General features: G+C 47.9%; 1 protein-coding gene across 5 annotated transcripts in view; it reads right to left on the minus strand.

The window, feature by feature from the left end:
* Positions 1 to 14,205, minus strand: part of HCN1 (hyperpolarization activated cyclic nucleotide gated potassium channel 1) — a 1,346,554-nt gene that overhangs the window by 229,931 nt on the left and 1,102,418 nt on the right. For all 5 annotated transcript variants that reach the window (XM_069627242.1, XM_069627243.1, XM_069627244.1 and 2 more), the window contains exon 5: positions 6,524 to 6,670. In XM_069627242.1, coding sequence (XP_069483343.1) covers positions 6,524 to 6,670 — 147 coding nt within the window. The remainder of the gene's footprint in view (positions 1 to 6,523; positions 6,671 to 14,205) is intronic.

Here is a 14,205-nt window from a genome sequence, read left to right on the forward strand (position 1 = left end):
ATGATGGCATGTGCAAGTGGATCAAGGTCACTTGGCCTAAGCCCCACCCACCTGGCACCTTCCAGGTTGCCGCTCTTGTTCCCACTTAGCAAGCCCCGCCCACCTGGTGCCTTCCTGGTTGCAGCTCCTTTTCCCCGCTTAGGAAGCCCCGCCCACCTGGTGCCTTCCTAGTTGCTGCTCTTTTTCCCTACTTAAGGATCCCTCCAGCCTCTTTTCCTTTGAAGATGAGGGCATGTGCAAGTGGATCAAGGTCACTTGGCCTAAGCCCCACCCACCTGGCACCTTCCAGGTTGCCGCTCTTGTTCCCACTTAGCAAGCCCCGCCCACCTGGTGCCTTCCTGGTTGCAGCTCCTTTTCCCCACTTAGGAAGCCCCGCCCACCTGGTGCCTTCCTAGTTGCTGCTCTTTTTCCCTACTTAAGGAGCCCTCCAGCCTCTTTTCCTTTGCAGATAGGGTGCAGGTGCAACAGGATCTAGGTCACCTGGCCTATGCCCCACCCACCTGGCGCCTTCCAGGTTGACACTTTTTCCCCGCGTAGCAAGCCCTGCCCACCTGGTGCCTTCCTGATTGCTGCTCTTTTTCCCTACTTAAGGAGCCCTCCAGCCTCTTTACCTTTTCAGATGGGGTGCAGGTGCAAGTGGATCTAGGTCCCCTGGCCTACGCCCTACTGACCGGACGCCTTGCAGGTTGCCGCTCTTGTTCCCCACTTAGCAAGCCCTGTCCACCTGGTGCCTTCCTGGTTGCCGCTCTTTTTCCCACTTAGCAAGCCCTGCCCATCTGGGGCCTTCTGGGTTTCCACTCTTTTTCCCTACTTAAGGAGCCCTCCAGCCCCTTTTCATTTGCTGATGTGGGCAGGTGCAAGTGGATCAAGGTCACCTAGTTTAAGCTCCACCAACCTGGCACCTTCCAGGTTGCCGCTCTTTTTCCCCACTTAGCAAGTCCCACCCACCTGGTGCCTTCCTGGTTGCCGCTCTTTTTCCCACTTAGCAAGCCCTGCCCACCTTGGGCCTTCTGGGTTTCTGTTCTTTTTCCCTACTTAAGGAGCCCTCCAGCCTCTTTTAACTTGCAGATGTGGGGCAGGTGCAAGTGGATCTAGGTCACCTGGCCTAAGCCCCGTCCACCTAGCACCTTCTTTGCCACTCTTTTTCCCCACTTAGCAACCCCCGCCCACCTTGTGCCTTCCCGGATGCCGCTCTTTTTCCCTACTTACGGAGCCCTTTGCAGATGGGGAGCATGTGCAAGTGGATCTTGGTCACCTGGCCTAAGCACCACCCACCTTCTTAGCCCTGCCTCTTCCTTCCTGCTCTTAACTCTTAGATCAAGGGCCTCTCTGCCCGGGACTCCAAAGCAAAGGGCTGATGAAGAAAGAGCAATTCCTGTTTGGACCTATTCGGACAAGGAGGACCCAGGGCTCGACTCCCTGCTGAGACAGCAGGTAACCATGCACCAACATGTGTTTACTCCCTCTGTCCCCACAGGCAATCCCCACCCGCTCTGGTCCCCCCTGTGATGTTCCCTTGTACCCCCCACCCTTCTCGCACACAGGTGTTGCCAGTTTTGCTTGATTCTTCTACCCTGCTCCCCACCCGCCCCTTCCCCTCACCAATCTACTTGTGCATGAGTCTGTGCTGATACATTCTGATTTGACCATCACCGTCTTGTGGTCAAGGCTGGATTTGACTTTTTTGGACTTCACCCTTTCTCAACTCTCATGCTGGACTTCCTTTGGATCTTGTACTCATGGTGGCCCTGAATCATGCTGTTCCCATCTTCATTTTGTATCCTGGCTTACAACATTATGTGTTACTACTGATTTGTGCAATTGTATTCGTTCTCCCCTCTTGCTTCTCCACTCTTTTTGACTGCTTACTCTCTGTTCTCTCCTCCTCTCCCTTTCTCCCTTTTCCTATCTCCTCCCCTCCTCCCCTTACTTTATTCTATACATTTACTCATTCAGAAATGTCCCTGGTCCTAGTATGATAGCAACCTCATCTGTCTCCTTCCCCCTCCCCTTACTTGTTTCCCCCCTTCAGCACTATCTGAAATGTCTACAGGCCTAGTATGATAGCCACTTGTTTTGTTCCTCCCCTCCCTTTCTGCACCCCTCTACCTCACCTTTTGTTTTAGTATGGCTCTACCAGAAATGTCGTCAGGCCTAGAACGGTAGTTGCCTGTCTGTTTCCATTTTCTTCCCACCCTCCCCCTTCCCACCATATCTATGTCTTAGCTCTTGCACTATCTGAAATGTCATCAGGCCGAGTAAGATAGTTAATTTCACATCCTTACTGTTCATGGCCTGTATGAATGTCATTGTATTTTCTCTTGTTCCCTCCCTTGCCTTGAAGCACTTTGAAACACATTGTGTATAGGCGCTATATAAATAAACTATCACTATCATGTCATATCAGAGCTGCAGGTTGATTGTAGGGCTGCAGAGGTACCTGGAAGGACTCTGTTCAGATGCAGTTGGTGCCTGCTTATTTCCTTCTTCTCTGTGCACCACCTACTGTTGTTTGTTGACCCTTATTTCTAACCTGTCTCAGATCCTAAGGCCTTCCCACTCAGTTGCATGGTTCCCCCTGGCTTCAATACAGATTGATTCTAGTGTAAGGAGAATCCACCTTCTGGTGAGCATTGGGGTGTGTGTGACTGTGAGACCAGTACCAGCTTTCTGGCTAGCTTGGTTACTTGGCACCCTTCTTCCTCTGCTTTGCCCATCCTGCATTTAGCTCTCGCATGCCTTCGTCTTTCAGCAATTCATTCAATATACTCAATACACAACATTTTGAATGTCCATTGGGGTTTTGTATTGATTTTAACAGAAACACATTTAAGTTTCAAAATCAAGTCAGTTAGCAATACGTTAAGGGGATCTCTGAGCTTTCCTTCTCATGAGCAACCTGTCTGGGTGCACTAGCAAGGCAGGGAGGTCGGAATGCGGATGTATTCACTGGTATAAGCCTGCATTCAAAGCTCCCCCGTCCACCCCTCTCCCTTTTCCTCCCTTGTCTTCCCTGTACAACTGCATGGCACCTTTAGCACTTGTGAAAAAGCACCAATGGATCATAAAGGCTACTACACATTAAAAGTAAAAAGATCAACTCAATTACCTTCTGTCTGTCAACACTTCTTTGAGAGAGGGAGTCCGTTTTCAGTTTTGATTATAGCGATGTAATCAAGATTGAAAACACAGTCCCTGTCAGAGATTTAACGTCATTGGGCACAACGTAAGTAAGATATTCTTTTTTTCTTTTAATATACCGCAGACTTTAGCAACCGTTCTGTGAGGTGATCCAGAATGGCTCAACTAGTTACTGGCAAAATGTTACTTGGCTCCAAGTGATCCAGTGTCTCTGTTTTAAGTAGGGGCAATAACATCAGATTTGAAATCAGCTGAAAACTGCACAGAGCACAGGGTGATGTTGAAACGTCCATCGGTCAGAAGCAATCAAAACAGACCTATCTTTGATTGAATGCAGAGGACAAGATTCCCAGTGTGAGCCCATATAAAATATGGACCGAACCGTCACTGCAGCACCATCATTGACTGGACCTGTGATGCACTATCTTGTCAAAAAGCGGTAGAGCAGAAGAGGATATCTATGTAGGACTAATGATAGAAGGTAACATTGCTGTGCTGAGGGGAGAGACATGCATTTTACCAACATTGTATGCAGCTGTACCAACTGTGCTGTAGTACATGCTTTGTTGATGGTCAACTTGTTCTAGCTTTTCCACAATTCAAAAGATGGTCAAAATGTATGTAGAGCACTAGCTGGTAAGATCATCATATCGCCTTACTAAGTCCTTGGCAGATCATGCATCCATGGTAATGTGGGCTGAGTATTAGCTGGATTTGTCCATCCATGCTTAACTTTCACATGCTTAACATGCGAGTGATACACATCACTGGTGTTTCAATCAATGCAGTTTCTATTCAAGGTGATGCATCGGGCATGAACTATTTGTACTGAAGTTGGTGCCTGGGTGTATGGTATGTTCAGATTTCATCGGGGATGTTTTCTCCACCACCTCGGAAGTTCACTCCAAACTTTGAGTGCAATAATTACAGAATAATACGTTTATTAGTTGTGTGGAGTACAACTAATAAAAGTGGCACATATTGTTGAACTGGACGTCCTTAAGAGTGGTTGCTATGCATGGCGACTATCGAAAGTCATGCTACACGGTCAGACAATGTTTCAGGGAGGGCGGTGGTGGAAGCATGTGGAGGCAGGCTAAATCCCGTTAGAAATGTAGATAAGCACTCTTGGTCAAGGAATGTTTCTTGTTTGGCAGGTAGGATATCGCTCCAAGAGAGCCCAGCAAATGTAGTGCATCAATGTGATGATGAGACAGTTGTTGAGTGAAACTTTAAAGTATCCACCACCACGGAGGCCTAATTTGAAGCGAAGACCTGGACTCACACATAGTCCTAAATAGCCTTAAGAGATAAGCTACCTTCACAATGGATTTAGACTTGCTGACAATACAATTGCAGAGATGTTACCTTGTTAATAACTGCGAATGAAGCAGGTGAAAGGTTGATCAGAATCTTAAGCTGAAACATGTCCATGCACATTGGGGCCAGTGTGATTCTCCAGGACTGCGGCTCTATATGAATGCCGGCCGCAGTTTGGGAGCCGATCGAGTGGTCTCATGGATAAAGCTGCAGGGATCCTCACTCTGCCAGACTATTGTGACTCTACTAGGTGATATACTCCAATGGAATGCTGCAGCATCGAGCACCCATTTACCAGAATACGCTTGAATTGCGACAGTGGGCAAGAGCGATGCAATGATAGCCAGCCCAAGGCTCAGAGCTATTTAAGAGGTGCACTGTGGTGATGACAAGCATAGTTCCCAAGCAGAAAGAAAGACATGGTTGGTGCAGTTTTATCGAGAGTGGGGCGAGTAGAAAGGACTGTACATTCATATGCCAGTGGATTTTTCAAGTTGATGGTCTGGTTTGATGAACCAGCTGCAGCACATGCCTTTATCTATGTATTTATTTGCGTTGGGAGCAACATACAGTCACCCTTTTGAATGCGCTGAATCAGGTTTCCTCATTTCATTTGTATAGGGGTCAGGGATGAATGGCACTATTCTGATCTGCTCTAGCCCCTGTCACAATGAATGCTGATGATGGCTCTGCACTTTGTGTGCTATCTGCCTGCCCCCATCCAACAGAATGACTAATGGAGCCAATGTCTCTAAAAGCTTCGAATAGGACGAAGCATCTCGCTGGCTGTTTCTGCACTAGCAATTTCACTGATTTTTACTTTGAACTGGCTGTATTAATCAGTCTTTGTTTCACAAGAGTGATGTAAACAAACACATGCCAGAAAGTGGATAGTGATCTGTTCAGTGTGAGCCTCAACTTCCCAGATTGCCAATTAAAGACCCAGTGATTCTGTAGATCAGGGTTGTCCAACTCAAGTCCTCGAAGGTCGGATCCATGTTTGGTTTTCAGGATACCCCTCATTAATATTCAAGAGAGACATTTGCATACAATGATTCTTTATGTATGCACATTTGTCCTCATGAATATTAATGAGGGATATTCTGAAAACCCACCCAGATCCCCGTCCTGGAAGCCTGGAGTTGAACAACCCTGCTGTAGATGGACCTAGGCGTGTCCTATACCCATCCTCATTAGATGGTGTGGTTGCCTGTGCGGAGTGGGGAACTTTCCAGCCAGTTGTTATCCTACCCACGGACAGTTTCCTGCACCACATGCTGTACATAATGTCCAGTGTCGTCGTTCTTTTCACATTCACATGAAAGTACATTTTAACTGCGAGTGATGACCACTTTACTGTTATCTGCACCTGTGTGACAATGAATATTGATCCTCTCTGCTGATGCCACCACAATCTGGTCTCATAGCCCCGCACATGCACTCCTACATACCTGAAGGGAGATCCTGATATGAAGCAAACATCTGGGCCAGGGTTAGCAACGTCACATGCTGAACTTGGCGGAGTACAAGCCGGCCATGCCAGGTGCTGCACAGGGCTTTGTGCCCCACCTGCCATAAGAAATGCTATTCCCAAGCTATCCTGCAGTAAGGATACATTATTATATAGTGTAATTCTAAAATCTGTGTTGAAGTGTTCCAGGACCCCCGATGGGAGGTAGGACCCATCTGTATTCCTTTGCTAAACCCCTCCTTCAAATGAGCAGCGTTGAGGTGTGCAGTGTGTGTGCCCCGCTTCATGGGTGGTATTTAGCCCCTGCTACAGTGCATGCAGTCCATCGATGCAGCCTCAGAACTCCAGAGCGTTGCCATTTCCTGGCACATGAACCATATCTGCATCCTTGATACCATATAGACTTCTATGCCAGCCCACCGTGACTCAGCAGCAGGAGGGTAGCATTTCCTCCCCAGCGTGGAGTTACACAAATCCCCAGGGAGAGCTGAATGTGACTCCATGCTAACCTTCAGAACACGAATATGCCGCTGATATAAAAATAACCTGCTGAGCCAGCAGAAAGAGCATCATTCCCAGCACTCGTCTTACCTCCCTCAGCGGGTCATTCAGCTCGCTCAGAATGTTATCCTCGTCGAAGATCTTGCCTTGGTAGCGGTGCTCGTAGTAATCGTGGATCTTCTGGCGCATGTCCGACGGCAACTTGTGGAAGGACATGTACTGCTCCACTTGCTTGTACTGTAAGGAGAAGGGAGTGTAAGTCATCCAGACGCTGAAACCTCGGATACATGCTCAACATGATGCTGGTACAATTACACCGTGTTGCTCATTTACAATTGCACAGGAGTTCATGTGTCAGACATAATCACGGTTTATCAGCATGGACCGTGAAGTGCTATTTTCTGCCTGCCAGTGTTGGTAACCTGAATGTCATTAGTACCCTTGTGTGAATGTTGCTGCAGCAGCCAATAAGGTTTATGGTTTTACCAGCCGTTAAGGGAGGACCCGCAAAGGGAACTCGTAATAGGGCAGTAAGGGATTACCGGCACCAGTGCCCTTACCGGTACTAGTAATCCCTTACCGCCCGGGTCGTAATGATGCCCTATATCTTTCGAACCATGCCTGCGTTCATGGCCTTCTACAACTGAGGTGTGTTAGGCAGTCACGTTCCCCCTCATCTCCTGTCACTTTTGTCAGACCTCTCCTCACCACCAGCAGTCTCTGTCCTCACATGAAGTCCCTCTGGCCGCTCCTCCTGGCCGCTCCTCCTGCTTATCCTTTGCTTACCTGCTCTCATGCACGCATTCCCTTCCCTCCCCTTCCCTCCACAGACGTATTAGGGTTATAATGGTGATCATGGAATCATGCATGGGCTGTACTGTATGGCAATGGACAGCCACTCCAGTACTTTCCTTTCTTTGCTCGGGCCATTACCTTGGGGCAGTGGGCCAAAGCCAGATGGTGTATCCATTCTCCAATTATTTTTTTGCCATATTAGCATCTTTTTTAGAAAGTTGATTCCACAGCAGCCACTAAAGATGCATGTGCCATTGTAAACAATACATGGGCTTCGTACCTAACCACTGTTGCAAGGCCTGCTGTTAGTGCATCCTTTAGACAACATCCCACCTTGACAATGCTGACTCCACGTTTCCTAGAACGTTACCCAGCACTTGCATTTTCAATGCTGTCTGCTATCTTTCGTGTTTTAATGACATTACAGAACTGGGGACTAGGTTTGCGAATCTCGGGGTTGCATGAGGCCCATAACTAGCGTTACGGACCGGATGCCGCATTACAGCCCTCTGCCCTGGACTGTAATGCTACATTCACATATGGACACGAGAAACAATTATAGGCAAGCACCAGAAATCTGGCCGTAATAGCTGAATATCGCAGAAAAAAATGAGTTGAGCCTGCTTTAATACCCCAGTTGTAAGCACACATGCCCACCACTGTGTGCCTAAAATGATGGTACAGACACTTAGAGTAACTGAAACCAATTACAGCATCTCACATGACATTCAGACAAAGCAGACCATTTACCTCCTTCCACTGCCTAAGTACCTTTTTCTCAAAATATCCGAGATTCAAATGCCAAATCAGCATCGATAACTGGCACAGTGGCAATAGTTTTGCTGTTTACTCTGTTCTTTGCCTTTTGCATTTATAGGCACCAGGGTGCAGAGAGGCGAGTGCAAAGCTTCAAAGGAGGATGCGATAAGGGTTGCAGATGTGCAATAGAATGAGAAGGGGAATAAAGTAAGAGAGCTTGCCATTGATAAAGGGTGCCATCGATGACGAGCAAGAGGAAATATAAGCGTGATACTGAGTGGGTAAGAAATAAAGTGAGAGTGTGAGAGGAGGAATGAGAGGGAATATGTCGAGGGGTAAGGTGGGTGGGGGAATAGAGGGTTGATGTAGGGTTGGTGGGGGCATAATTGGTGTATGATGGGTGGGACTAGAGAGAGAGGGGGTAGGGTACGTGGTTGGGGTAAAGAGAAAGGGAGTGGGTATGAGTAAAGGAAAAGGGGCTAGGATGGGTGGAAGAAGAGAGATGTGTTAGGTTGGGGTACTAGAGAAGGGGTAGGGCGGGAGAATGTGTGTAGATAGAGAGGGGGTAGAGATGTTTGATGGGGTAGAGAGGGTGAGGCTATGGTGGGAGAGTGGGGGTAGAGAGAGTTGGTAGGGTGGTTGGGGGTTGAGAGAGTTGGAAGGCTGAGTGGGTGGGGGTACAGAGAGTTGCGTAAGGTGGGTGGCTTGGGGGTAGAGCGAGTCGGGTTGTTAGAGAGAGTTGTGTGGGGATAGAGATAGTGGGGCAGGGTGGGGGAATGGGGTATAGAGATGAGGGTATGGTGGATAAGTGGGTGGCAGTAGAGGCAATGGAGGTAGGGGGGCTGGAGGAAGAGAGGATGGGGCAGGGTGGGTGGATGCGGATAGGAATAGTGGGAGTATAGTGGGTGGGGGAAGAGAGAGTGGGAATATGGGGTAGAGAGAGTGTGGCTAATGTTTGGCGGGTTTCGTTAGAGTGGGTTTATGGTGAGTGGGTGGAGGTGGGGTGAGTGGAGCTTTTGTAGAGAGAGTTGGGCTATGGTGGGTGGGCGGCGGTAGAGAGAGTGGGGCTCGGGTGCATTGGTGGGGGTAGAAAGAGTGGCGCTTCAGTAGAGAGAGTGGGGCTAGAGTGGGTCAGTGGGCATGGGAAGAAAGGGGGAAGGGTGAGGGTTAGTGGGGGTAGAGAGAATGGGGGTCAGGTGCATGGGTGGGGAAGAGCGAATGGAGTGGTGTGGGTGGGGTAAGAGAGAAATGGTGTAGGCTGGGTATGTAGAGAGCGTGGGCATTGGGTGGGTGGGGTATAGAGAGTGGTGGTAGGGTGGGTGAGGGTACAGAGAGAGGGGGTAGGGTGAGTAGGTGGGGGTAGAGAGAGGGGGTTTCGAGACATTGGACTAGGGTGGCTGGTAGGGCTAGAGAGAGTGGGGTGGGATGGGTGGGGGGCTGTAGAGAGAGTAGAGTTAGGGTGGGTAGTTGGTGGCAAAGAGAGTAGAGGTAGGGAGTGTGGGTGGGGGGTAGAGAGAGTAGAGTAGGGTGGTGGGTGGGGGTAGAGCGAGTAGACTTAGGGTGCGTGTAAAGAGGCTAGAGGTTGAGTGAGTGCGTGTAGAGAGAATAGAGGTGGGGTGGGTGGAGGTAGAGATAATAAGGGTAGGGTGGTTGGGTGGGTTAGAGAGAATAGGCATAGGGTGGTTGGGTGTTTTTAAAGAAAGTATCTGTAGGGTGGATGGTTAGGGGAAGAGAGAATAGTGGTAGGGTGAGCAGAGAGGTGGGGTAGAGAGAATGGGTTTAGGGTGGGTAGATGGGGTAGGGAGAATGGGGGTAGTGTTGAGGTAGACAGAAGGGGGGCGGGGTGTGTGAGGGTAGAGAGAGTGGGTAGTGTGAGTGGGTGGGGGTAGAGACAGTGGGGTAGGGTGGGCTGATAAGGCTGGAGAGAGCTGGGGTGCATTGAGTGGGTGGGTTAAGGAGAATAGAGGTAAGGTGGGCGGGTGTAAAGAGAGTAGAGGTAGGGTGTGTGGGTGGGGGTAGAGAGAGTAAAGGTAGGGTGTGTGGGTGGGGGTAGAGAGAGTAAAGGTAGGGTGGGTGGGTGGGGGTAGAGAGAGTAAAGGTAGGGTGGGTGGGGGCAGAGAGAGTAGAGATATGGTGGGTGGGTGGGGTACAGAGTGTAGAGGTAGGGTGGCGGATGGGGTACAGAGAGTAGAGGTAGTGTGGAGGGGTCGGGTAGAGAGAGTAGAGACAGCGTGGGGGCTGGGGGAAGAGAGAGTAGAGGTAGGGTGGGTGGGTGAGTGCGGGTAGAGAAAGTAGAGGTATGATGTAAGGGTAGGCAGAGTAGAGCTGCAGAGGTAGAGAGAGTAGAGAGAGCTAGGGTGGATGGGCAAGGGTAGAGAAAGTAGGGTTAGGGTGGGTGGGTGGTGATAGAGTGACTAGGGTTAGGGTGGTTGGGAGGGTGTAGAGAGAGTAGAGGTAGTGTGGGTGGGTGTGTGTGTGTAGAGAGAGTTGAGGTAGGGTGGGTGGGTGTAGAGAGAGTAGAGGTAGGGTGGGTGGGTGTGTGTAGAGAGAGTAGAGGTAGGGTAGTGGGTGGAGGTATAGAGAGTAGAGGTAGGGTGGTGGGTTGCGGTATAGAGAGTAGAGGTACGGTGGGTGGGTGTGGGTAGAGAGAGTAGAGGTAGGGTCAGTGGGTAGATGTAGAGAGAGTAGAGCTAGGGTTGGTGGGTGGGGGTAGAGAGAGTAGAGGTTGTGTAGAGGGGTTGGTAGAGAGAATAGTGGGTGTGGTTAGAGTAAGTAGCCATGGAGTGTGTTGTTTGTGGTATAGATAGTAGGTGTAGGATGAGCAGACAGGTGGGGGAGAGAAAGTACGGTTAGTATGGGTAGATGGGGTAGGGAGAATCGGGGTAGGGTTGGGGTAGACAGAATAAGGGTAGGGTGGGTGCGTGAGGGTTGAGAGAATGGGAGTAGGGTTTGTAGGTGGTGTAGAGAGACTGTGCGTGGGATGGGTGAGGATAGAGAGAGTGGAAGTGGGGTGGAAGGGTAGAGAGTCATCCTCAGGAGGAAGAACCAAAAGATTGCTGCTGAAAGTAGACCAGAAATAGCCCAAATGTACATGACATAACCCAGAATCGCCCAATAAGGCATATCACTATGCAGCTGGGAATCAGAAAGCCGGGCCGCTATTCAAACGTATTTAATCACACTTCTATGTCACATTTGATGCAAGTATTTGTCTCATCAGTGTTGTCATCAGTGATGTCATGTATGATGTAATTGGGGCTTTCATCAGTGATGCCATCTGTGATGCCATCACTGCAGGCATACACTGCGCGATATGTGGCACATAGATAAGGTGGACTTCCTTGAAATGCGATTGATACATTTCAGAGGTTTCGTTGTGTTAAATCAGATCACCTTAATTCTCTCTTAACCAAGGTTTTCTTCACTGAATTACAATGGTTTTATTCCTATGTGTGTTTCATGTTAAATCTGATCACCTTAACTCTCTCCTAATTAAAGTATTTCCTTGGGGCCCAGTAGCCATGTCCTTTGCTAGTGGCCACTGTGCATGTTTCACCAATAGGTTTCTTGGGGGTCCACTAGCCATGGCCTTCACCCATGGCCATTGTCCATGGCCTCTGTACAGGTTGCACTAATAGGTTTCTTCGCGCCCACTAGCCATGGCTTTTGGCCGTGGCCACAGTACATGTTCCACCGATAGGCTTCTTTGGGGTCCACTAACTTTTGCCTTTGGCTATGGCCAGTGGCCACCGCTTTGGCCATAGACAATGTACATGTTACACAAATAGGTTTCTTCTGAGTCCACTAGAAATGGCCTTCGGCAGTGGACACTGTAGCTTTTGCACCAATAGGTTTCTTCATGGCCCACTAGCTATGGCCCTTGTCCTTGGCCACTGTACATGTTGCACTGATAGGTTTCTTCACGGCCGACTAGCCATGACCCATTACCCCCTACATAGGAGATGTGATCACTGCAGGTGTAAACACATTTATTTTCGCTTTCTCCCCATTCCCACGGGATTCTCCTGATATTCCTGTGATAATGGCAACAAACTACATTTACAGCGGCACTGAATTACACATGCCCACAGAATTCCCTGGGAATTCCCCCGATAACAATAGAAAATCCAAAACTCTAATTCCAAAACTCCTCCCTATCCTTACAGGCACTCACCAAGTGCCCCCTCCTCATTTCATGGTCCCCACACTCCCATAAATGTTCACCGTTTATTAAGTGTAATGCATTTTCTTCTGTGAGGTGGATTTGAAAGGCAAGTGCTGAATTTCAGGGGCTTTGTTGCATTAAATCTGATCACCTTATCTCTCTCTTAACTAATGGGTTCTCACTGAATTTTAAGGGTTTTGCTGTACCTTATTTTCCTCAGGCCCTACTAGCCATGGACTTTATATGTGGCCCCTGTACATGTTGTACCAATGGATTTCATGTGGGTCCACTAGCCATGGATTATAGCCATGGCCAGTGGTCACGCCCAAACAAGTAGCATAGATTCTTGGGGTCTCACTATCTATTGCCTTTGGCCATTGCCTCTGTATGTGCTGTATGTGTTGCACCAATATATTTCTTTTGGGCCCACTAGCCATGGACACTGGCCATGTCACACCATTAATTTGTTAACAAACACCTCTTGCTCCATAGATGTAGGTACTGCAGATGTTAATCCTTTTTTATCCTAACTCCTTATTCCTGCTATAATTTCAGAGTAATCATTTTCAATAATAGAATTACAGGTACAGTGGCGGGTCGCTGATTCCTGTTATAATGGGAAACAATTCTCAGAATTAAAAAGTCTTCCACATCCTCACAGGCTCTCAACATGTGCCCCCTTCTTGTTTCCAGGTTCCCTCAGCCCACTTAATTGCTTTTAGCTCTTCCTTACCCTCTCCCATTAACCCTATCGCTCATCAGTTCGTGTGCTGAACATTTTTTCTGAGTGCATCTTGCAGCATTGCCGCTGTAAACTTGTGAGATTCACATGGTTTTCCCCTGATACAACTGAAAATGTTACCTGTTACTGGCTCACCAACCCACCCCCAAATCCCCATTTTCACATGGTGTCCTCTTTCCCACCTCCAACCTCTATCCTGATGTGATTGATATTGCTATTACTGTTGGTATTTATATAGTGCCTTCAGCCAGGCCATCTAAGCAGTGTCATTCAAAACAATCAGTGTTCCCTATAGTGCCTTCGGCCAGGCCATCTAAGCAGTGTCATTCAAAACAAACAGTGTTCCTTTAGGTCTGACTACATAAACAGAAGAGTTGGAGTCTCTTTTTGGTGGCTGTTTACTTGTTGTGCAATGTGTCTTGTAGATTCATTGATCATGCCAAAGTCATCAGCAGCTCAGCATGATCTTAATGTAGGGAGTCCAAACTTAACCATAACTACAGTGTCATTATGAAAAAGATCTCAAGAATTAATTCATATTTAAGTGCAGGTTTGTCCTCTCTTCATGTGCAGGAAAGTTATGAATAATTTGCACAGTTGATGCTTCAGTCAATATAACACTTTTACAAATGAAAAATTGTAAAGTGACACCTGTCAGTCCATTTTGCTCACTTTATGGATATGGAATTAATAGTATGAAAGCTACACGGCTAGTTAAGACCGCTTTTTTTGTAAATTTGCTGAGCATTTTGAAACATTTGTACCATTTTGGTAGAATTCAGGACAGTCTTTCGTATCGTATTTTTAGTCATAAATAACAGTGTTTTCTATTGTGCACATGATGGCGAACAGGCAATATAACTGTATAACTGTATCACCAGTATGTGAGATACATTACTGAATTACTTCTCTGTACTTGAGAAAATGTGCATTATTAAATATGAGCTCAAACTGCTTTTGGGCCGAATAGCCACCGTTTGAGGGTTTATGTTGGATTTTGTTGGATTTTGTATGGAGTTTATAACACGCTTTAAGCTATTCTTTGAGGCACTCTTTCAGCTAGGATGAAGATGGCATGTGAGGAAGGACAAGCAGCTGGTGGATATTGTTTGTTTTTTTACTCCTTCTTTGACTGACCACTGCCATGCTACTCCCCATGCCCATTTCCACCCACTATCTGCCCCAGCCTGCTAAATACACATAATCTTGGGATCTATTTGAGTTTCCGCTATCGAGCAGTAACATTCAAGTTTGGCCTGCTAGTGTTAATTTGAAGTGGTCTGCTGAGAGCTAATAACTCATTTGGGGTAT

The sequence above is a fragment of the Ambystoma mexicanum genome, chromosome 6p, assembly GCF_040938575.1.
Source record: "Ambystoma mexicanum isolate Mex_15411 chromosome 6p, UKY_AmexF1_1, whole genome shotgun sequence".
In the NCBI taxonomy this organism is placed as follows: domain Eukaryota; kingdom Metazoa; phylum Chordata; class Amphibia; order Caudata; family Ambystomatidae; genus Ambystoma; species Ambystoma mexicanum.